Here is a 21171-nt window from a genome sequence, read left to right as displayed (position 1 = left end):
TTGAAAGAATGGTAGCTCCTTAAGTATGTATTGTAGGTCATTTAGAAATTAGCCAAAACCATGCCCTCAAAAAAATCAATCAATCAGTCAATCCAGGTCTGAGAGAAATGGGGCTGCGGGAAAAGTAAGTGTTTGAATAAAACACCAATTGTGGCTTCTCGGGGGAGTTAGGACCCCTGAGTGGCTGGGGACATGCCACAGTGAATTTTTTGTTTAAACTTCTATGATTTATATCATTTGTGAATGAGTCGTAGGATTTTAGAGCTGATTCAGAATTTAGAACCAATCCATTGTCTAGCCAAATGTTCACCAAACTTTTGAGCTCACACCCCCAATAGTAAAAAAAAAAAACCTTAAGCATTTTGCCCTGGTTCCCTCTGTCCTTTATGAAACATAGCAGAGCAGGCGTGTGGGAGGGGTGTTCTAGGCGGTTCTTCCTCTGGGGCCCCCACCCCGTGCCCACTCCTGGCCCCCATTTCACAGTGGATGAGGCTGGAGGCTGGGAGGTGAGAGAAGGGCTCGACCCAACCGAGGTGTCACCTTGACCCCCGGCAGTCTGGAAGCATCTTTGAATCACAGAATTTTATTTTTCTTAACTTAGTATTATAGAAACACTCAGAAGTGCACAGAAGGGGAGGGGAGCAGTGTGCACCCCTCGTGCCTGCCGCCCGGTTCCAGCCACGTCCCCCTTGGTCCAGCTTCTGTCTGACTTTGGGGGTGGGGTGGGAAGAGCTGGGGTACTGAGAGCAAATCCAGATTCCCTGTCCTTCCACTTGTCACTACTACAGTGTGTGTCACTAACACATGCAAACTTTTTAAAAATGTAACTCAAATACCATTAAGCACTTAACAGAGTTGCCGTGAATTCCTTGATTCTCAGGGATTCAACAGGGATTCGGTTTCCCTGTTGTGCAGAGGGACGCCCTCTTTATGGCTGATGTGCCAGAATCCTGGCCCAGTCCACTCGCAGGGTCGCCGTGGCTCCATGGCCCTGGTCGGTGGGGCCTCGTCTGGGCCGCCGAGCGGGTGCAGGGGTCGCTGACGGTGCCCTGCTCTCTCCACAGCGCCTGTACGGGGAGCGCCTGCTGCAGTGCGTGCAGGCCGTGGTGTCCGTGAGCCGGGAGGACTGCCGAGGGGCCGGCGTGCCGCTCATGGAGGTGCTGGTGACTGTCCTGGCGCTGTGGGGACCCGCAGGCCTTGGTGCCAAGGTGAGGGGGCCCTCCTGCTTTGCCTCAGCCCCTGGACGGGAGGCTGCCATCTGTCAGTCTCTGCTGTCAAACTCCAAGCCTCGGGCTTGCCCAGCGAACTGGCTACCTAAGATGAAAGAGTCTAGAACATGCGGGGTGATTCGTTCTCTAGGCGGCCTCAGGGGTACACGGGATTTTAAATTCCCTCCAACTGCCCATTGGCGTCAGGATCTCAGAGTGAGGCCGGCTGCTTAATTTTGGAGAAACGGGCAAGAAACGAGGCCTCCCTCGTCTTAAATGTGCATCTGAGTGAGGTTAGGAATACACACATGCACCGGAGGTCAGGAGAGAAAATAATATCATGATTGTCCTAGTTGGTTGCAGCCCGGCTTTACACAATTGTTTCCATTCCCCTGGCTCTGTATTTTTTTTTCAAATTCTTTTCTCCATTGAACTTCCTTGCTTCTTTATTGTTTTGGCCGTGCCGCACGGCATGTGGAATCTTAGTTCACCAAACAGGGATTGAACCTGCATCCCCTGCATTGGAAACACGGAGTCTTAACCACTGGACCTCCCGGGAGGTGCCCCCCGCCCCGGGCTCTGTATTTAACTTAAAATCTTCTGACATCCAGCTCCCTGCGGCTGCGAGGACCATCCAGAGACCCGGCTGTCTGACCACTTCTCCCCAAGCTGAGAACCCGGCTTCTCCCCCTGGTTCTGTCTCCCCCTCTCCAGCCACACTGTGTCCGGGAGCCTCCCCGCCTGCCCTCCCCTTCCCCGGGGCCTTCGTAAACTGTGTTTTCTTTCTCTCTTAAAAAACCCCCTTTCCGGAGGGCACGTGTCCGATCAGGAAGGTCATCACTGTAGGGCTGTAAATACTAGAAAAGCCGAGTCTGTCATTACGGGTGAGTCTGCAGGCCAGACTGGGGCCCCGGGACAGCTGCACAGCGTGCTGGGGGCGTCCTGTTCCTGAAGCCCTGGGGGAGGAGGGTCCGGTCCTCCATCTCCTCTGTGCCCGCAGAGCAGCAGACACGCTGTGCCCGGAGGTCTGGTCAGGTGAAGCACTCCGAGAGCGAGGACGTGGGCCCATCTTTGGCACCCGTGGTTTAAGTCTGTTCAGTGCCGGCCCTGAAACCGCCTGCTCCCACTTCTCCATAGATGCAGGGACTGCCCTGCCCCGGGTGGTGCCTCATGGGGGGTGGGGGGACTGTGCCTGAACTGCCCGTCCATTGTTTGTCCATTTCATTATTTCTCATACAGACAGGAGGGGCGTCGCGGGAGCCCCGGGCCACGTGGCGTGTGCCCGAGTGGCTCTCCCTCCCTCAGGTGGTGAGGACAGGTCTCCAGTGGGGTCTGTGAGTCCCAAGATCGGATTGTCCCAGCCTGTCACTTGCTCCCCCAGGTTCAGGAGGCGCTGGCCGAGCTGGCTGCGGTGGAGAGCGTGGACGGCAGCCAGGACCTCTTCCGAGCGCACGTGGGCGCCCTCCTGGAGCGGCTGGCTGCCTCGCACCGGGACTGGACCGGCCGCTCCACGGGGTTCCTGCAGTTTGACGTGGTGCTTGCTCACTCAGGTGGGCCTCAGACGGGCGCCCCGGGTGGGGTTCGGAGCGCTGGTCCCGTGGTGGCCCCAGCAGCCCCGGCACAGACGGGCACAGCTGCTCAGCACCACCCAGGAGGCGGCACGCCAAGGCCTGGTTCTTCAGAGTCACTCACGGTCACTCTCAGCCTGCGGAGAACAGCTGTTTTGAGGAACAAAACCTTAATTTAAAAGATGCTGCGAACTCTATAGTGAAGACTTGCTGTAACGTGGGTCTTTAAAGTCTGCCCAGGCACACATTTTTATGTTAAACCTTTTTTTTTTTTTTGGAAGAATTAGTTCAAGAGTGTGACATAGGACCAATGTACGTTTTTAATTTTGTTTATTTATTTATTTGGCTGTGTCGGGTCTTAGTTGCGGCACGCGGAATCTTTCGTTGCAGCACGTGGGCTCTTCATTGCAGCACACAGGCTTCTCTGGTTGTGGCACATGGGCTTCTCTCTAGTTGTGATGCATGGGCTCAGTAGTTGCGGCATATGGGCTGCAGAGCGCGCGAGCTCAGTAGTTGTGGCGCGTGACCTTAGTTGCCCTGAAGCATGTTCATTCCTGGACCAGGGATCGAACCTGCGTCCTCTGCATGGGAAGGCAGATTGTTTTCTGTTTTTTGGGTTATTTTTGCGGTACGCGGGCCTCTCACTGTTGTGGCCTCTCCCGTTGCGGAGCACAGGCTCCGGACGCGCAGGCTCAGCAGCCATGGCTCACGGGCCCAGCCGCTCCGCGGCATGTGGGATCTTCCTGGACCGAGGCACGAACCCGCGTGCCCTGCATTGGCGGGCGGAGTCTCAACCACTGCGCCACCAGGGAAGCCCGGGAAGGCAGAGTCTTAACCACTGGGCAACCAGGGAAGTCCCTATGTTAAACCTTGAAAGCGCGACTTTGCGTGGCGTCCTGCGTGGCCCATGCTCTTCAGTGGCGTCCCCGTGCTCTTCCCCCAGGTGCTGCCTACCCTCTGCGCCCGCTTGGCCTCCCGTCCCGGGGGTTAGGGTAGGACCGGCAGGGCAGCAGGACTCCGAGCTCACGGTCTTGCACGCCATGCTCCTGGCCACAGTGCCCCCTGGCGGCGGCGGCAGAGCTTCGGGCTACGGTGGACCCTCCAGTCACGCTGGTTTTGCTTTGACCCTGGGCTTTGAGGTGATGCCTCTGAAAAGACTGAAGTCCTGACTGAGTACAGAAGTAGCAGACCGGGAGTAAACCAGAGGGCCTGAGGGTGACGGCTTCACTTCTGACACACGATGTCCCGGGTCAGCACAGGGCCTGGCGGGGAGGGCAACTGGTGACCCGATTCTTCTGAGCTGCGGCTCACGTCTAGACCCCGGAGACTGTTCTCCCCATCACGTGCAGGTCCAGGTCCTGAGCACCGTCACTGCATCTGGGATCCTTCCAGGCTTGGGGACAGTGGCACAATTTGTTCATCTAGTAACAGGCATGGGAAAGGATGCTGGCTGCCAGGCTCAGGGTCAGACATCAAGCAGCCTACATGATCTGAATGTTGGGTTTTGGTTGGCCTTTAAAAGATTGCTTGGGGACTTCCCTGGTGGCGCAGTGGTTAAGAATCTGCCTACCGATGCAGGGGATACAGGTTCAAGCCCTGGTCCAGGAAGATCCCACGTGCCGCGGGCAACTAAGCCTGTGCACCACAGCTAGTGAGCCTGCGCTCGCGAGCCACAACTACTGAGCCCACGTACCACAACTACTGAAGCCCACGCGCCTAGAGCCCGTGCTCCACAACAAGAGGAGCCACGACAATGAGAAACACGTGCACCACAACAAAGACCCAGCACAGCCAAAAATAAATAAATTTTAAAAATAAATTAAAAAAAAAAGTTTGCTTGACTTTAAATTTTTTTAAGAATTTGGTAAGATGTAGGGAAAAAAAGAAAGCTTACATACCGAACAATTAGAGCCATGGTGGGGGGAGGGTCAAAGGGAGAGGCGGAACCTGGCGTCCTGTGCTGAGAGCATCCTTCCCTGAGCTGAGGGTGTATGTCAGCTGGCCGTGCCCAGCATGCACCTCCGCTCGCGGCCAGAGTGGCTGCGGGGCTCCGTCCTCCCATCCTCCTGCCACATAGGAATGAGGCCCCTGTCTGTGCTCTAGGCCCTGCCCTCGGAGAAGCCTTGCCCCAGCTGGTCCCCATCCTCAGGAGCTGCCTCCAGCCAGCCCGGGACCCACCCATGCGCCTGAAGCTCTTCTCCACCCTGTCGGGGCTGCTGCTGGGAGCCCGGGAGACGGTGGACTCGCAGGGGTAGGTCGGCTCCACCCACACGTGGTCTGCCATGCTGCCCCCCACGCGGTCCCCCCATGCTGCCCCCACGCAGTCCCCCATGCTGCCCCCCACGTGGTCCCCCCATTCTGCCCCCATGCGGTCCCCCCATTCTGCCCCCCACGCAGTCCCCCATGCTGCCCCCCACGCAGTCCCCGCCATGCTGCCCCCCACGCGGTCTCCCATGCTGCCCGCCACGCAATCCCTCCATGCTGCCCCCCACGCTGTGCTGCGGCTGAGTGGTCCCCACGTGCCCCGGCACTGAGGTCTCAGGTGGGACCTGGGGTGACCCTGAGCTCTGGGTCCTGCTGTCGTGTGACTCCCCACACAGCCAGCGCCCCAGGGAAACGGCGTAGTCCCCGCAGCGAGTGCACCGCATAGAGAGACACTAAATCAGTCGCATTCTTGTGGTCCTTAAAATTCCGTTGAATGAAAAAGTTTTAGGGAACATTAACTACTAATGGTTTATACATTAGCTGTTCTCAGCTTTAAAAGGCTTCTGGTACCTTTCAGGCCTCACAGAGAATTGATTGAATGACCGTTAAGGTTAGAACTTAGGAAACTCCTCTCCTCCGGAGGGACTTGAGGCAGCATAAACACCCGGGCCTCCAGCTTGGGGCTCCGAAGGGAAGGAGGCGGGCGGCCCAGGCTGGACGTGAGGCGGCCCGGAGCAGAGCCATCAGCAGGCCCCGCCCTCTCCCTTTGCAAAGCGACACAGCGTCCTGGCAAGATGGGCTGTGGGGCTTCAGGCAGTGAGATGCTGTTTGCTCTTTGGGGACCCATCCCCTGAGAGGGAGCAAATCTTTGTCGTCGGCCTGTCCTGGACTTTCCTAGGGAAATAAGGGGTCATTATTCAGACTTCACTTCTCTGGATGTTACTCTGATCTCTGCTCTTGGGCCTCTAGCCAGCCCATTGTATTGCAGGAAATTTTATTTCCTGCTTGTCTGCAAAGACTTAAAGGGTTAGAAGAGACTATAAAAAGGTTACTGAGTTGGGTCTGGCAGCTGCCCTGTGAGGAGAGAGCCGGCGGATCAGTCACTACCCCTTGGGGCCCTGCTCCGCTGCGTCCCCCTGAGGACAGCCAACCCCCGGGAACGAAGCCCCCGCTCTTGAACCGAGTTCCCTCAAGAAGCTGCCCTTGAAGGCTTCTTGTGGAAAGAAACCGCTATCAGGAGAAGAAAGCTGTTCAGTTTACAATTGTCTAGTGCAAGGATTAACTGTTTTTACAGGCAGGAAAGATTTTGGAAAGCAACACCTGCTTGGTTTTGAGCCTCAGGGTTACAGAATGCAGAGTCTGAGATAGCAAAGGAATGCGGCCCCCCTCACCCCACCCCACCCCCAAAAGCGCCTCTGGCACCGGCACACCCGGTGGTGCAGGGCTCCCAGCCAGAGGACGGCGGGGGCAGGGGCACCCTGGCTGGAGTGCGATCCCCCAGTGAAGGAGGCCTGCTCCCCTCTCTGGGCGCCCAGACACCACCCAGTGCCGTCCCCTCGTGCGGGATGTTACGGAGCTTCTCCCGCAGGGCAAGGCCCGGATGCTGGTGGCTCTGGAGGAGCCCGTGGGCCTGCCCGGGCTGGGCTTCCTGGTCTCGGGGCCCAGCTGCGTTTGAACAGGTATGCGTCCTCTGGAAGCAGGGTACTCATTCTTGGGGAGTCCAGTGCCTTTTCTGCTCCCAGCATATCACTGGAGTCCCACTGCCCGTCCCTCCTCACGGTCAGCACTCGGCCCTCAGGCCCTCGTGGCCACATCGTCTGGGCCGCCTCAGCCAGGACACAGGGCTGAGCTTTCCAGAGTCCCCTGGTGAATCCCTTTGCAGGGAACAGCAGCTCCTTGCTAAAAAACTAAAGCACGTAGGAAACCTTGAATGTGTGTGAGTCGCCCTGCACCAGGTCCAGTGTCGGAAGCGCAGGTGGATCAGGAGTGCCCCCTGCTGGGGGCACGGCGCAACCGTGGGCTCACAGGCCCTCACGCTGGTCCAGGTCCCAAAGCAGCTGGTGCTGGAGGCGGGAGCCCCCTGTGAAGCGTGCTCTGGAATGACCCTGGGAAGCAAGTCAATGAGTCCTTTGTTCAGCAGAATACGTCTTGCTCCATCAGCAGAGGCCCGTGGGGTACAGGAGTCATACGGAGGGCTGAGGCTTTTCCCCGGGCTTTTGGACGGGGCCTCACGTGTGGCTCCGCTGCCGGGTGGCCAGGCCAGCCAGTGGAGCTCAGGGCTGGGATTTTGTTTTGCTTTGTGTTTGTCCTGATGGCGTGTCGAGAGGAAGGTCCCCGACTATGTTGGCGGCAACATCCGTGTCTCCCGGTGTCTTGACACATGGGACCATACGTGCAGCCCCAGGGTGCCCTCTTGCCAAGGTAGTGGGCGTGGTCAGAGGGACCTCACGTGGTTGCAGGGACCTTGAGGCCCATCTCTGTAAGGTCGCCGCCTGTGGGAGTGACTTGACGCCCCATCGGTGCTCGGGGTAGCGCGGCCACCCTTTTCTTAGATCCAGGAGGGGTGTTGGGGAAGCCCCTCGGCCACAGAGTGGGAGGGAGGCTGGAATACACCCCCAGCCCCAGGGTCCAGTCCCAGGAGAGGCGGCAGGAGCCCGAGTGCAGCCCTGCCCCGTGATAGCCGTGGGAGAGAGCCCCACGTCCCCTCCCTGGCCACTACTCCGGGGCGCGGGGGCTCTCGTTCAACGTCCAGTGTTCGATTTCCGCTCGTTTTGTCTGTTTGGCCTTTTCCCTCCGCCCAGTCCGTTTCCCAAATGGAAGCGCTTCCTTCGGGGAGTCTGGGTGCCCCTCTCACCCACTCTCTCCTGCTTCCGCTCCAGACAGTTCCATGGCTACCTGGACACCCTGATCAAGGACATCTTCGTCCCCAATCTGCAGTGGCATGCGGGGAGGACGGCTGCGGCCATCCGTACAGCGGCTGTGTCCTGCCTCTGGGCGCTTGTCAGCAGCGGGGTCCTGTCAGATGAGCAGGTAGGGCTCATGCATCCTGGACCCAAGAGGGGAACAGGCTGTGCCCTGGGCTTCCGGGGCCTGCCTGGCACACCTGCCGCAGGTGAAGAGCGCTCACCTGGGTCTCCTGTCCTGATAGCGGCAGCAGATGATCCCAGACAGACCGAGGGGACGGGACTATGGGGCCAGAGGGCGAGCAGAGGTCTGGGGGGAAAGCCCGTTGTTTCCTTGGGTCACCTGTAGGTTTCCTTAAGCGATTGTTACCGTTTACAAGAAAAGAATTTCATCACATGAGTCTGACTCAAGAGCGTTGTTTGTATTCATATTTCCAGATAGATGAGGAATTGAGGAAACAGTAGAAGTAGGGAAAACATTGTGGTACCTGAACAGCTGTTACTTAAGTTGAAATGCCCCCCAAACTTTACTGGACACGATACCCAGTCCTGCTAGTAAGTAGTGGGCTGTGTAGGATCGGTGCCTAAGACTTTCTGAATAACAGATTTTTTAAAAACCAACTGACCGATGTTCAAATTATCTGGATTTTAAAAATCAAGATTCAGGTCTGCTTCTTACATAGAAATTTCAAAGTAGCTTTCCAGACTCAATCATACTTGCATCAAAACCAAGTCTCTTCAGTGACGGGCAAAGTACACAGTGTGTGAGTAGCAGTCTCTGTCACCAGGGAGGCACCAGCCGTGACCCACAGCTTGTGTGGTTTTTTTATTGCAGATACAGGAAGTGCAGGAAATGCTGATGCCTCAAATTCTAACCACCCTGGAAGAAGATTCTCAGATGACTCGATTGATTTCATGCCGAATCATTAACGTGTTTTTAAAGACCTCTGATGGTGTGATAGATGCAGACAAATTCATCAAGATTTATCCTGGTAGGACATTCTTCTTTTCCAATCATACGCCTCTGTTTGTTTGGTAGGAAAAATAGAAAATGCTGCTTTGACTTCTGGTCAGGTCGGTGCTGTGAGTCTAAACGTGGATGGGACAGGTATGACGTCACTGAATGTCACTGAATAAGTAACGTAGCACAAGAAACAGGACAGACGTCTTGTGGACTGGAATTGCGGGCTGGGTGGGAGCATAGACGCCCACGGCGGCCGGGGTACCACCCCGTGGCCTCCGGTGTGAGGGCTGCAGCCCTGCCTCGCGTCCCCCGTGTCACTGCCTCTGGGAGCCGGAGAGCACCGATGAGTCCCGGCCACAGAAGTGAAACCCGGCCCCGAGCGGAGCAGCGTCGCTGGAGGTGGGCCTGCAGCCGAGAAGCTCAGGGGCTGGTGGGTGTGCCCACGCCGGGGGTGGCGGGGGGAGGTGGAAGGTACAGGCCCTCAGTGCCATCTTTTCCACGTGTGGTTGGGATCGCGGAAATCTGCAAGGGTAACAGGCGTTCCAAACAAGTTGAGCACTTCCTGCGGCAGGGGCCACGTCTGGCCCCAAGGGTGGCAAGAAGCAGCCCCTGAAGCAGCCCAGGAGGCAGACGAGGAAGACCAGGCTTGCCGGCAGAAACAGGAGCCGAAGAAACTGGAGGAGCTGAGAGCTGAGGCCATGGGAAGGGCCCTGCCCACAGGCGGGATTAACAAACGTGGCAAAAAGCGGTTCCTCACGCCTGAGGCAGTGGCGACCCTTAGCCCCTCCTGTGTGAACATCTGGATTCCCTGCCGTAACATCTGTTGCCGCCTACAGCTAGAATGAAGTGTTATCTTGGAACCTATTGCATGTGTAAGAATAAACGCTTGGGGCTTCCCTGGTGGCACAGTGGTTGAGGGTCCGCCTGCCGATGCAGGGGACGCGGGTTCGTGCCCCGGTCCGGGAAGATCCCACATGCCGCGGAGCGGCTGGCCATGGCCGCCGAGCCTGCGCGTCCGGAGCCTGTGCTCCGCAACGGGAGAGGCCGCAGCGGTGAGAGGCGCGCGGGCGCGTCGTGTAGATCTGTGAGAACAGCACGCATTGATAGAAGTCTCACCCGTTCACAGGAAGCGTTTCTGCGGATCAGGAAGGACTGTTAGTCCACTTTCAGTGGTGGGACATCTGGTCCCAGAGGCTCAGCAGAAACACAGCTGATGTAGCTGGTGGCCGTCGTGTCACCGGGCCCTCAGCTCTGTCCCCAGAGCCACGGTGGGCAGAAAGCGGGGTCAGCAGACGTCCTTCCTGTGCCGTCTGCTCCTTGGGGAGGATGGGGTGTGAGGCCTGTGTGTGACTCTGAGTCTGAGCATCTCGGAGCCGGGGGGACCCCAGCCGCCTTGCAGGTCAGAGGGCGAAGACGCCCACGCCGGGTGTGAAGCACACCTTCACTCCGTGTCCACGGAGTCCACCCCTGGGCCAGAGTGGCCGAGGGTCCCGGAACACCCGCTACCACCAGCCCCTCCCTAGCACCCGCCTGTGGGTTTCCCAGGCCAGGGGCCGGTGCTCCACAAGTGCTGAGAGCTTAGCTGGGAGCCGCCTGCCCTGGAACCTCTCCTCACACTCCTGTCTGGTCCCTCCTTGCAGAACTCTTAAAACGCCTGGATGACGTTTCCAATGAGGTGAGGCTGGCGGCCACCACCTCCTTGGTCACCTGGTTGGAGCGTGTCGGGAACGAGGCCGGCAAGTGCTATTACCAGAGCAACATTCAGCACCTGTACAGGGAGCTGCTCGTGTACCTCGACGACCCTGAGAGCGCCATCCAGGACGCAGTTCTTGGTAAGAGCTTCATCCCCATACTCGGGCCAGCCGCACGGGAGCAGCTGGCCGGGCGCCCGGACTCCCTTGGGCCTGCAGTCTTGCAACCCGTGTCCTCCGAGTTACTGCGGGTCCCAACGAGCTTGTGTCCTGTGGGTTACAGCCCCTGGTGTTCACCGTGGTAGAAGTTAAAACTTGAGAAAATGTTAAGGTACTGATTAATTTCTTTAAAATAACAACCATTACATTTTAACATAAATAACGTGGTTTTGAAAGATGCGTTTTGTAAAACAAAGTAACAAGAACAGTGGCATTATTTTACATTTTTGTGAATCTCTCTAACGTCGAGCTGATAGAAGGCAACCAGACGCACATCTCTGCGTTGCGTTGGTTGTGATGCGTGTCGTTTGGTTAAAGTATGTGAAAAACAAACGGCCCACACAGATGCAGTTGGAAGAGAAGAGTATCTTGACAGCGGTCCTCTCCCTTACCGCACCCTGACTGGACAGGTGGTAGTCTCCTCAAGGTTCCTTGGAGTGTAGACCCTGGAGCCACTGTGGAACCACACCCGTTCCGCTCAAGTCCATCTATCCGCCCCGCGTGCTCATTAACTTGGACGCGCTCTGTTCTCAGTGTCAAAAAGTCACTGTTGGCGTCAAGCTCAGAAAAGTCTTGGGAAGAACAGCTTCAGGAGGCTGTCAGGCTTTTGGTGGCAGAAACAAGTTTCTATAATTCTTATTACTGCTTGAGAGCTTCAATTTTATCATCAGCCACAAATACTGTCGCTTCATTCGCTTACCAGAAAGCATCCTGTTGGGTCCCCAAGTCTGAATAACAAGGGTCTGTTGTCACTGGTCATTCTTTCAAGTAAAAAGTGGTGTCTGGGAGCTGCCCAGCCCTCGGCCCCATTGCACACACGTGTGCCTCCCGTTCCATCCCAGGGTGCTGGAAAGCTAAAAAGGAAGGACACGTGTCGTATCCCCTGAACCACCACCGACGTGTGAGCGAAGCCACATGGCTGAGATGGCCATAAACAGACTTCAGTTTAGAGTGGAGTTCTAAAAACTGTCCAAATAACCCAAAAGAAGTCAAGAAAGGAGAACGAGAAGGACGCAGAGGAGGGACGACCAGGAAGCAGACAGAGAGCAGATCCAGCCACGGCGTGATCTGTGACCACCCGCGCTGGGCGCTCAGTGGAGGGCAGACGCTGTCAGTCCCTAGAAAATCCGGACTTCATCGGAATGAGTTTACTAAAGTTGGGTGCTCAGGGGTTGAGGTTTCATGAAGTAGATGATTTTTATGCTCCTCTGAGGACATAACTGACTCACTCCCCAGAGCCCAGCCAGTGCTCGTGCCGCCCTGGCCTTGAGCCCTCAGTGCGGAGGGCGCCCCGTGAGCCGGGGGTCGTGCCCTTCGTGTCACTGTGGACGGAGTTCTGACTCACACCCTCTGAAGGGCCTCAGGGCCCCCAAAACCCTGGGGCACCCTTTGAGAGCCCCTGCCCAGGCCACCCGCAGGTTCAGGTGCCCCGTTGTAGGGCACCACGTCGCTGCTCTCCGGGGAACGGAAACAAACTGTGAATTCGAGACCAATGGAAACTGCTTACAACAGCAACAGCTGAGAGCAGACGGGTTGTCTGCCTTGGCTTTGCACCAGGGGTCGGCACGTGTGCCCGACTGGGGTTCCGCCAGCCGTCGCCCTCCCCGTTCGTACAGACCGCACGGTTCGTACAGACGGTGAGCAGCGGGTACACAGACTCCCTCACACCTGCGCCCCACCATGCACAGCCTCCCCCGTGATCAGCAGCCCCCCCAGGTGCTGCATCTGGTCCAGTCAGTAAGCCTCACAGACACGCCACAGCCACCCCAAGTCCATGGTTTACATTAGGGGTCACTCTGGGCGCCGTACATTGTGTGGTTTGGACAAGCATGTAATGACACGTATCCATCGTTGCATTCATAGTTTCCTACAGAATAGTTTCACTGCCCTAACACTCCTCTGTGCCCCACCTGTCCGTCTGTCCGTCTGTCCGCCCTCCCAATAATGACATGTATCCATCGTTGCATTCACAGTCTCAAACAGAATAGTTTCACTGCCCTAACACTCCTCTGTGCCCCACCTGTCCATCTGTCCGTCTGTCCGCCCTCCCAACTTTAGCGACCACTGATCTTTCACTGTCTCCATAGTTTTGCCTTTTCCAGAACGTCACGTACTTGAAATCATATAGTCTGTAGCCTTTTCGAATTGCTTCTTTCACTTAGTAATGAGCATTTGAGATTCCTCTATGTTTTCTCATGGCTTGAGAGCTCTTTTTTTTTTTTTTTTTAGCACTAATATTCCATTGTCTGAATGAACCTGTTTATTTATACATTCACCTACTGAGGGGCATCTTGGTTGCTTCCAAATTTTGGCGATTATGAATAAAGCTTCTCTAAACATCTGTGTGCAGGTTTTTTGCCAACGTAAGTTTTCAGCTCCTTTGGGTAAATACCAAGGAATGTGATTGCTGGATCATATCGTAAGAGTATATTTATTTTTGTAAGAAATCACCGAACTGTCTTCCAAAGTGGCCACACTATTTTGCATTCCCACCAGCAATGATGAGAGTCCGTGTCGTTCCCCATTCTGCCAGCATGTGGTGTTCTGATTCTGGCCATTCTGATAGGTGTGTAGTGATATCTCATTTTAATTTGCATTTCTCTGGTGACATATCATGTGAAGTATCTTTTCATAGGCTTATTTTACATCTGTATATCTTCTTTGATGAGGTGTCTGTTAAGGTCTTTGCCCCCCCTTTTTTTTTTGGCTGCGTTTGGGGGCTACTCTTCGTTGTGGTGCGCAGGCTTCTCATTGTGGTGGCTTCTCTTGTTGTGGAACAGGGCTCTAGGCATGCGGCCTTAGTTGCTCCGTGGCACGTGGGATCTTCCCAGATCACGGATCGAACCCGTGTCCCCTGCATTGGCAGGCAGATTCTTAACCACTGTGCCACCAGGGAAGTCCCTGGCCCATTTTTTAATTGGGTTGTTTTGTTTTCATATTGTTGAGTTTTAAGATTTGTATATTATAGATAATAGTCCTTTATCAGATATGTCTTTCTTAAGACTTTATTGTTAATTTTTTTGTTTCCCTTTAATTTTTAATTTTTTAAATTTTTATTGGAGTAGAGTTGATTTACAATGTTGTGTTAGTTTCTGCTGTACAGCAAAGTGAATCAGTTATACATATACATATATCTACTCTTTTTTAGATTCTTTTCCCATATAGGTCATTACAGAGTATTGAGTGGAGTTCCCTTTGCTATACAGTAGTTCCTTATTAGTTATGTATTTTATATATGGTAGTATGTATGTGTCAATCCCAGTCTCCCAATTTATCCCTCCCCTCTTTTCCCCGCTGGTAACCATAGTTTGTTTTCTACATCTCTGACTCTATTTCTGTTTTGTAAATAAGTTCATTTGTATAATATTCTTAGATTCCACATATAAGCAATATCATATGATATTTGTCTTTCTTTGACTTGCTGCATTTAGTATGACGATCTCTGGGTCCATCCATGTCACTTCAAACGGCATTATTTCATTCTTTTTTTATGGCTGAGTAATATTCTCACATCTTCCTTATCCACTCATCTGTCGATGGACATTTAGGCTGCTTCCATGTCTTGACTATTGTAAATAGTGCTGCTATGAATATTAGGGTGCATGTATCTTTTCAAATTGGAGTTTTTTCCAGATATATGCCTAGGAGTGGGGTTGCTGGATCATATGGTAGTTCTACTTTTAGTTTTTTGAGGAACCTCCATACTGTTCTCCATAATGGTTGTACCAATTTACATTCCCACCAACAGTGTAGGAGGGTTCCATTTTTCCACACCCTCTCCAACATTTATTGTTTGTAGACTTTTTGATGATGGCCATTCTGACTGGTGTGAAGTGATACCTCACTGTAGTTTTGATATGCATTTCTCTAATAATTAGCAATGTTGAGCATCTTTTCATGTGCCTGTTAGCCATCTGTATGTCTTCTTTGGAGAAATGTCTGTTGAGATCTTCTGCCCATTTTTGGATTGGGTTGTTTTCTCTTTTGACATAGAGCTGCATGAGCTGTTTGTATATTTTGGAGATTAGTCCCTTGTCGGTCGCTTCATTTGCAAATATTTTCTCCCACTATGTGGGTTGTCTTTTCGTTTAGTTTATGGTTTCCTTTGCTGTGCAGAAGCTTTAAGTTTAATTAGGTCTCATTTGTCTATTTTTGTTTTTATTTTCATTATTCTAAGAAGTGGATCAAGAAAGATCTTGCTGTGATTTATGTCAAAGAGTGTTTTGCCTATGTTTTCTCTAAGAGTTTTATAGTGTCCGGCCTTACATTTAGGTCTTTTATCCATTTCAAGTTTATTTTTGTGTATGGTGTTAGGAAGTGTTCTAATTTCATTTTTTTACATGCAGCTGTCCAGTTTTCCCAGCACCACTTATTGAAGAGACTGTCTTTTCTCCATTGTATACTCTTGCCTCGTTTGTCATAGATTAGTTGACCATAGGTGCGTGGGTTTATCTCTGGGCTTTCTGTCCTGTTCCATTGATCTATATTTCTGTTTTTGTGCCAGTACCATACTGTTTTGATTACTGTAGCTTTGTAGTATAGTTTGAAGTCAGGGCAGCTGATTCCTCCAGCTCCGTTTTTATTTCTCAGGATTGATTTGGCTATTCGGGGTCTTTTGTGTTTCCATATATATCAGATGTATCTTCTGCAAATATTTTCTCTCAATCTGTGGCAAAAGTTTTTAATTTTAATGAAGTCCAGCTTATCAATTATTTCTTTCATGGATTATACTTTTGGTGTTTATCTAAAAAATTATTGCCATACCCAAAGGTCACCTAGGTTTTCTCCTATGTTATATTCTAGGAGTTTTATATTTATGTCTATCATCAATTTTGAGTTAATTGTCATGAAAGAGGTAAGGTCTGTGTCTAGATTTTTTTGTTGTTTTTTGTTCTTTGGATGTGGATGTCCATTTGTTCTATCACCATTTGTGAAAAGACTGTCTTTGCTCCATTGTATCGCCTTTATTTCTTTGTCAAAGATCGGTTGACAATATTTATGTGGGCCTATTTCTGGTCTCTCTGTTCTGTTCCATTGATCTATTTGCCAGTACCACACTGTCTTGATTACTGTGGCTTTATAGAAAGTCTTGAAGTTGGGTAGTGTCAGTGCTCCAACTTTGTTCTTCTCCTTCAATATTGTGTTAGTTTGTTAATATCCACACAAAAATTTGCTGGGATTTTAATTGGGATTGCATTGAATCTATATATAGATCAAGTTGGGAAAAACTGATATCTTGATAATAGTGAGTCTTCCAGTCCATGAACATGAAATATCTTTCCATTTATTTAGTTCTTCTTTAATTCCATTCATCAGAGTTTTGTAAATTTTATCATATAGATCTTCTATACATTTTGTTAGATTTATACCAAGGTATTTCATTTTGGAAGGTACTACTGTAAATGGTATTGTTTTAATTTCAGATTGCACTCATTCATATCTGGTGTATAGGAAAGTGGTTGACTTTTTAAAATTTATTTTTGGCTGTGTTGGGTCTTCGTTGCTGCACGTGGGCTTTCTCTAGTTGTGGCGAGTGGGGGCTACTCTTCGTTGCTGTGTGCACGGGCTTCTCATTGCGGTGGCTTCTCTTGTTGTGGAGCACAGGCTCTAGGCGTGCGGGCTTCAGTAGTTGTGGCATGCGGGCTCTAGAGTGCAGGCTCAGTAGTTGTGGCACATGTGCTTAGTTGCTCCGTGGCATGTGGGATCTTCCCGGACCAGGGCTCGAACCTGTGTGCCCTGCATTGGCAGGTGGATTCTTAACCACTGCGCCACCAGGGAAGTCCAAGTGATTGACTTTTGTATGTTAACCTTGTATCCTGCAACCTTGCTATAATCACTTATTAGTTCCAGGAGTTTGTCAGTTCTTCCCAATTTCAACATAAACGGTCATGTCATCTGTAAACAAAGACAGTTTTATTTCTTCCTTGCCAATGTGTATATTATCTTTCATTTCCTTTTCTTATCTTATCGCATTAGCTAGGACATCCAGTTTGGTGTTGAAAAAGAGTGGTGAGAGGGGACATCCTTGCTTTGTTCCTGATTATAGTGGGAAAGTTTCAAGTTTCTTACCCTAAGTGTCATGTTAACTGTAGATTTTTTCATAGATATTTATTATTGAGGAAGTTACCCTCTATTCCTAGTTTACAGAATGTTTTTACTCATGAGTGGGTGTTAGACTTTGTCAAAATGCTTTTCTGCATCTATTGATGTGATCCTGTGGTGCCTCTTTTAGCTTGTTGATGTGATGGATTACGTTAATTGATTTCTGAAGTGTTGAAGCAGCCTTGCACACCTGGGGTAAATCTCACTCGGTCTTGGTATGTGATGCTTTTTATACATTGTTGGATTTGATTTGCTAATATTTTGTTGAGGATTTTTGCATCTATGTTTGTGAGAAATATTGGTCTGTAGTTTTCTTTTCCTGTAGCATCTTTTTCTGAGTTTGTATCGGGGTAATGCTGGTCTCATAGGATGAGTTAGCACGTGTTCCCTGTGCTTCTGTCTTCTGGAAGAGATTGCAGAGAATTGGTTTCATTTCTTCCTTAAAGGTTTGGCAGAATTCGCTCCTGAACTCAACTGGTTCACCTACTGGGGCTGGTGCTTTCTGTTTGGGAAGGTTATTGATTATTGATTCAGTTTCTTTAGCGGATGTAGGTCCACTGTTAGCGGATGTAGGTCCACTGTTAGCGGATGTAGGTCCACTGCGAGTGTCTATCTCGTGTGAGTTTTGGCAGATTATGCCTTTCAGAGAATTGGTCCATTTCACCTGGGTTATCAGAGTTGTGGGCAAGGAGTTGTCAGAGAACCAATGTTTGGTTTTGTGGATGATCTCTATTGATTTTCTGTTTCAGATTTCACTCATTTATGCTCTGATTCCTCTTTTCTTCTGCTAATTTTGGATTTAATTTGCTCTTTTTTCTAGTTTCCTAAGGTGGTGATTTAGATTATTGATTTTAGATCTTTTTTTTTAATGTGTGCATTCAATGGTATAAGTTTCCCTGTAAGCACTGCTTTTCACTGCATCCCACAAATTTTGATAAGTTGTGTTTTCATTTTCATTTAGTTCAAAATATTTTTTAATTTTTCTTGAGATTTCTTCTTGGACCATTGTGGTATTTGCAAATGTGTTTAATCTCCAGGTATTCGGGGATCTTCCAATTATCTCTTTGTTACTGATGTCCAGTTCAATTCCATGTTGTCTGAGAGCAGAGATTGTATGATTTCTGTCCTTTTATATTTGTGAAGGTGTGTTTTATGGCCCTGAATGTGGCCTATTTTAGTGACTGTTCCATGGGCGCTTGAGAAGAACGTGTGCTCTGCTACTGTTGGATGAGATAGTCTGTAGATATTTGACTGATTGATGGTGCTCGTGGGGTCCTCTGGGGTGTACTTACCGATTTCCTGCCTGCTGGGTCTGTCCGTTTCTGAGAGAGGGGCATGGGAGTCTCCAGCCGCAATGGTGGATTAATCTGTTTCTCCTGGGAGCTATCAGTTTTGCCTCACGTTGTTTGACACTTTGTTACTGGGCTCATACGTGATAAGGATCGTTATGTCTTCTTGAGTACTGACCCCTTAATCATTATGCAATGCCCTCCTAACCCCCATCACTTCCTTTGCTCTGCAGTCTGCTGTTTATGGCTGCTGTAACTTTAATATGAAGCTAAGCTTGGCTTAATATTTACTCCTGGCATCATAAAGGTGTTTTCCTGTTTTGCAGAGGCCCTCAAAGCAGGCAGTGTCCTCTTCCCTGACCTCCTGGTGAGAGAGATGGAGGCCGTCCTCCATAAGCATCGTTCACCCACCCACTGCGAGCAGCTGCTACAGCACCTGCAGGCCCTGCCGCCCGCCCCGTGACCAGAGTCCTGGGAGCAGAGCCTCAGCGCAACAGCTGGGGGGAGCGAACACCCAAGCCACGTCCTCACCTGGACTGGGATTCGTGGCCTTTAAATCTCGTCACAGGGCACCTTTCTGTCAACAGCCGAGGACCCTCACAAGCAAGCCTTTAACAGCAAGAAGAATGTATTCTCTAAGCACCATGCCCAGTGCTCTCCTGGGACAGTTCTTCACACCCAGCAGTTTTTGAAATAAATAACTTTCACTGAGTGGCTTCTGTATTTTATGGCAAACTCATGCAATGCACTGAGAGGTCTGCCAGCAGTCGACAGCCACCTTCAAATTAAATGTCAGCTTCTCACACCAAATCAGCACATCCTTTTTTTAGTCTACGTGCACTGCTAGGTTCCTGGGTTATTGGTTCTTTCTTGCTTAAATGCCCACCAAGAAAGTTCTTGAGTATTTAAAAAGAAAAAAGACAAAGTGATTAAAAGGAATGTTCTTTCTTTGGGTTCTGTCTACTGAAACTTAATATCTCAGTGAAAGACTGAAAAGAATTGGAAATCTTAAGAACTATTATCAGTGAAATCTTTCCCATTTAAGATACACTGGAACTTAAAATGTTATGTGGATATATTTGGTCACAGTATTTTTTCTTAGGTCAGTAATTCTGACAGTTGAAAATAGGATGTTTAATCAGATATAATTTTGGTTGCTCTCTTGTAAGTAGCAGTACAGTAAAGTTGTATTATATTTTCCTGTACTTTCTATCCCCAAGTGCCTAAAAGAGTTCATTTTAAGTGAGTTTTATTTCCATAAGCCACATATTTATGTTAAGGGGAAAAAAATGCTGTTTGTTTTTTCCAAAAATCAAATACTAACACTTATGCTTTGGTATTTGAAAATATAACTTAAAATATTTATTATAACTATTCTGTATGCCTGTCTTCGTGTGTTTTGATAATTGAAATTCAGACTCTAAGAAAATTCTTTCCTTAGATTTAACCTCACAGTGATCGCAGCCTCCAGAATCCTGGGCCTTCGGACTGAGGGGTCCCCACTGCTCATTGTAGTGCCCTCTCTGGCCACCAGGTGGCAGGAGCTCCAAACAAGTTAAGACAAGGGTGTCAGCAAGGCTTCCAAGGGCTCGCCCTCCGGGTGAGGGTCGGACCTGGAGAGGGGCTGAGAACTGAACCTGCAGCGCAGACCTGGGTCACTGCACCCCCGGCCCCATGGTGACGCAACTCCTGACCGCAGTGACCCTTGCGAGTCTCTGAAGCCACAGTTCCTCTCCAAACCCCATTTCTGTCCCCCAGCTTCCTGATTGCCCTGTGCCTCTGTATCCTCTGCGTGTCCTTCCTCAGCACTATCTGGAGTTAGAGGTGCATATTATCAGGTCTTGGCCCAGACCTACTGAATCAGAGACAATGGGCTGGGGCCCAGCGGCTGGCCCTCCGGGGGAACCCCTGCCTTTGGTCAGACGTTCAGTGTCACGGCCGAGAGGACACCACGTGCTCAACCCCTCACCTCCCACAAGGCAGGCGGGTTGGGCGCGCCCCCCCCCCGCTGCTGTCCAGCCCAGCTGCCACGCGGCTGCCGTGGAAGCATTAGCGGTGCGCTTTCGTTTCTGTGCATCGTTAGGGGAACTATTCAGAGGCAGCACTGCAGTGAGTCGGGACACCTGACACGATCTTAACAGCCTATGAAAGGTTATTTTTTTTTGGCCGCGCCGCACGGCTTGTGGGATCTTAGTTCCCTGACCGGGGATCGATCCCGGGCCCATGCCAATGAAAGCGCCAAGTGTTAACCACTGGACCGCCAGGGAATTCCCAAAAGAAGTTTGATTTATTGATTTGTTCTTTTATGAATTGTGCTTTTTGTGCTGTGTCTAGGAAGAAATTTTTGCTGTATTCAGGAATTTTTCATTTCCTGAATTTAAGAAGCTCACAATGTTATTTTCATAAAGATAATTTATCTATTTGCCTCTACCCATGCTGTGGTTCAAAAACAAGTTTTACTTCCTTTTAAAATCTCCTTTCCGTGACCTAAATGAAAGTACATCCTTTTAGGGCGGTGGTCCCCAACCTTTTTGGCACCAGGGACCGGTTTTGTGGAAGACAGTTTTTCCACGGAAGGGGGAGAGGGGATGGTTTCGGGATGATTCAAGCACACTACATTTATTGTGCACTTTATTTCTATTATCATTACATTGTAATATATAATGAAATAATTATAAAACTCACCATAATGCAGAATCAGCGGGAGCCCTGAGCTTGTTTTCACTTGCCACTCACTGATAGGGTTTTGATGAGTCTGCAAGCGACTGATTTATGATGTTCTCTGTGCAGTCAGACCTCTCTGCTAATGATGACCTGTATTTGTGGCCCCTCCCCAGCGCCAGCGTCACCGCCTCAGCTCCCCCTCAGATCATCAGGCATTAGGTGCTCACAGGAACACGCAGCCTGGACCCCTCGCACGCGCGGTTCACAGTAGGGTTCGCGCTCCTATGAGCATCTGATGCTGCTGCTGGTCTGACAGGAGGCAGAGCTCACCCGCCACTCACCTCCTGCTGTGCGCCCG

General features: G+C 50.9%; 1 protein-coding gene across 2 annotated transcripts in view; it reads left to right on the top strand.

Moving 5' to 3' along the window:
- The window catches only part of DNAAF5 (dynein axonemal assembly factor 5), a 36180-nt gene extending 16721 nt beyond the window's left edge, over nucleotides 1-19459 (top strand). The window contains exons 7-13 of one of the 2 annotated variants that reach the window (XM_060032599.1): nucleotides 1065-1208; nucleotides 2590-2758; nucleotides 4880-5027; nucleotides 7861-8011; nucleotides 8720-8876; nucleotides 10489-10680; nucleotides 18476-19459. In XM_060032599.1, coding sequence (XP_059888582.1) covers nucleotides 1065-1208; nucleotides 2590-2758; nucleotides 4880-5027; nucleotides 7861-8011; nucleotides 8720-8876; nucleotides 10489-10680; nucleotides 18476-18612 — 1098 coding nt within the window. In that variant the 3' untranslated portion in view covers nucleotides 18613-19459. Of the gene's footprint in view, nucleotides 1-1064; nucleotides 1209-2589; nucleotides 2759-4879; nucleotides 5028-6569; nucleotides 6661-7860; nucleotides 8012-8719; nucleotides 8877-10488; nucleotides 10681-18475 lie in introns of those variants that run through there. The other variant, XM_060032600.1, reaches the window with a different exon arrangement.
- The last annotated feature ends 1712 nt before the right edge of the window (nucleotides 19460-21171 follow it).

This window comes from Delphinus delphis, chromosome 15 (genome assembly GCF_949987515.2).
Source record: "Delphinus delphis chromosome 15, mDelDel1.2, whole genome shotgun sequence".
Lineage (NCBI taxonomy): Eukaryota > Metazoa > Chordata > Mammalia > Artiodactyla > Delphinidae > Delphinus > Delphinus delphis.
The sequence above is the reverse complement of the archived record's forward strand: the minus strand, read 5'-3'. Positions and strand labels throughout refer to the sequence as shown.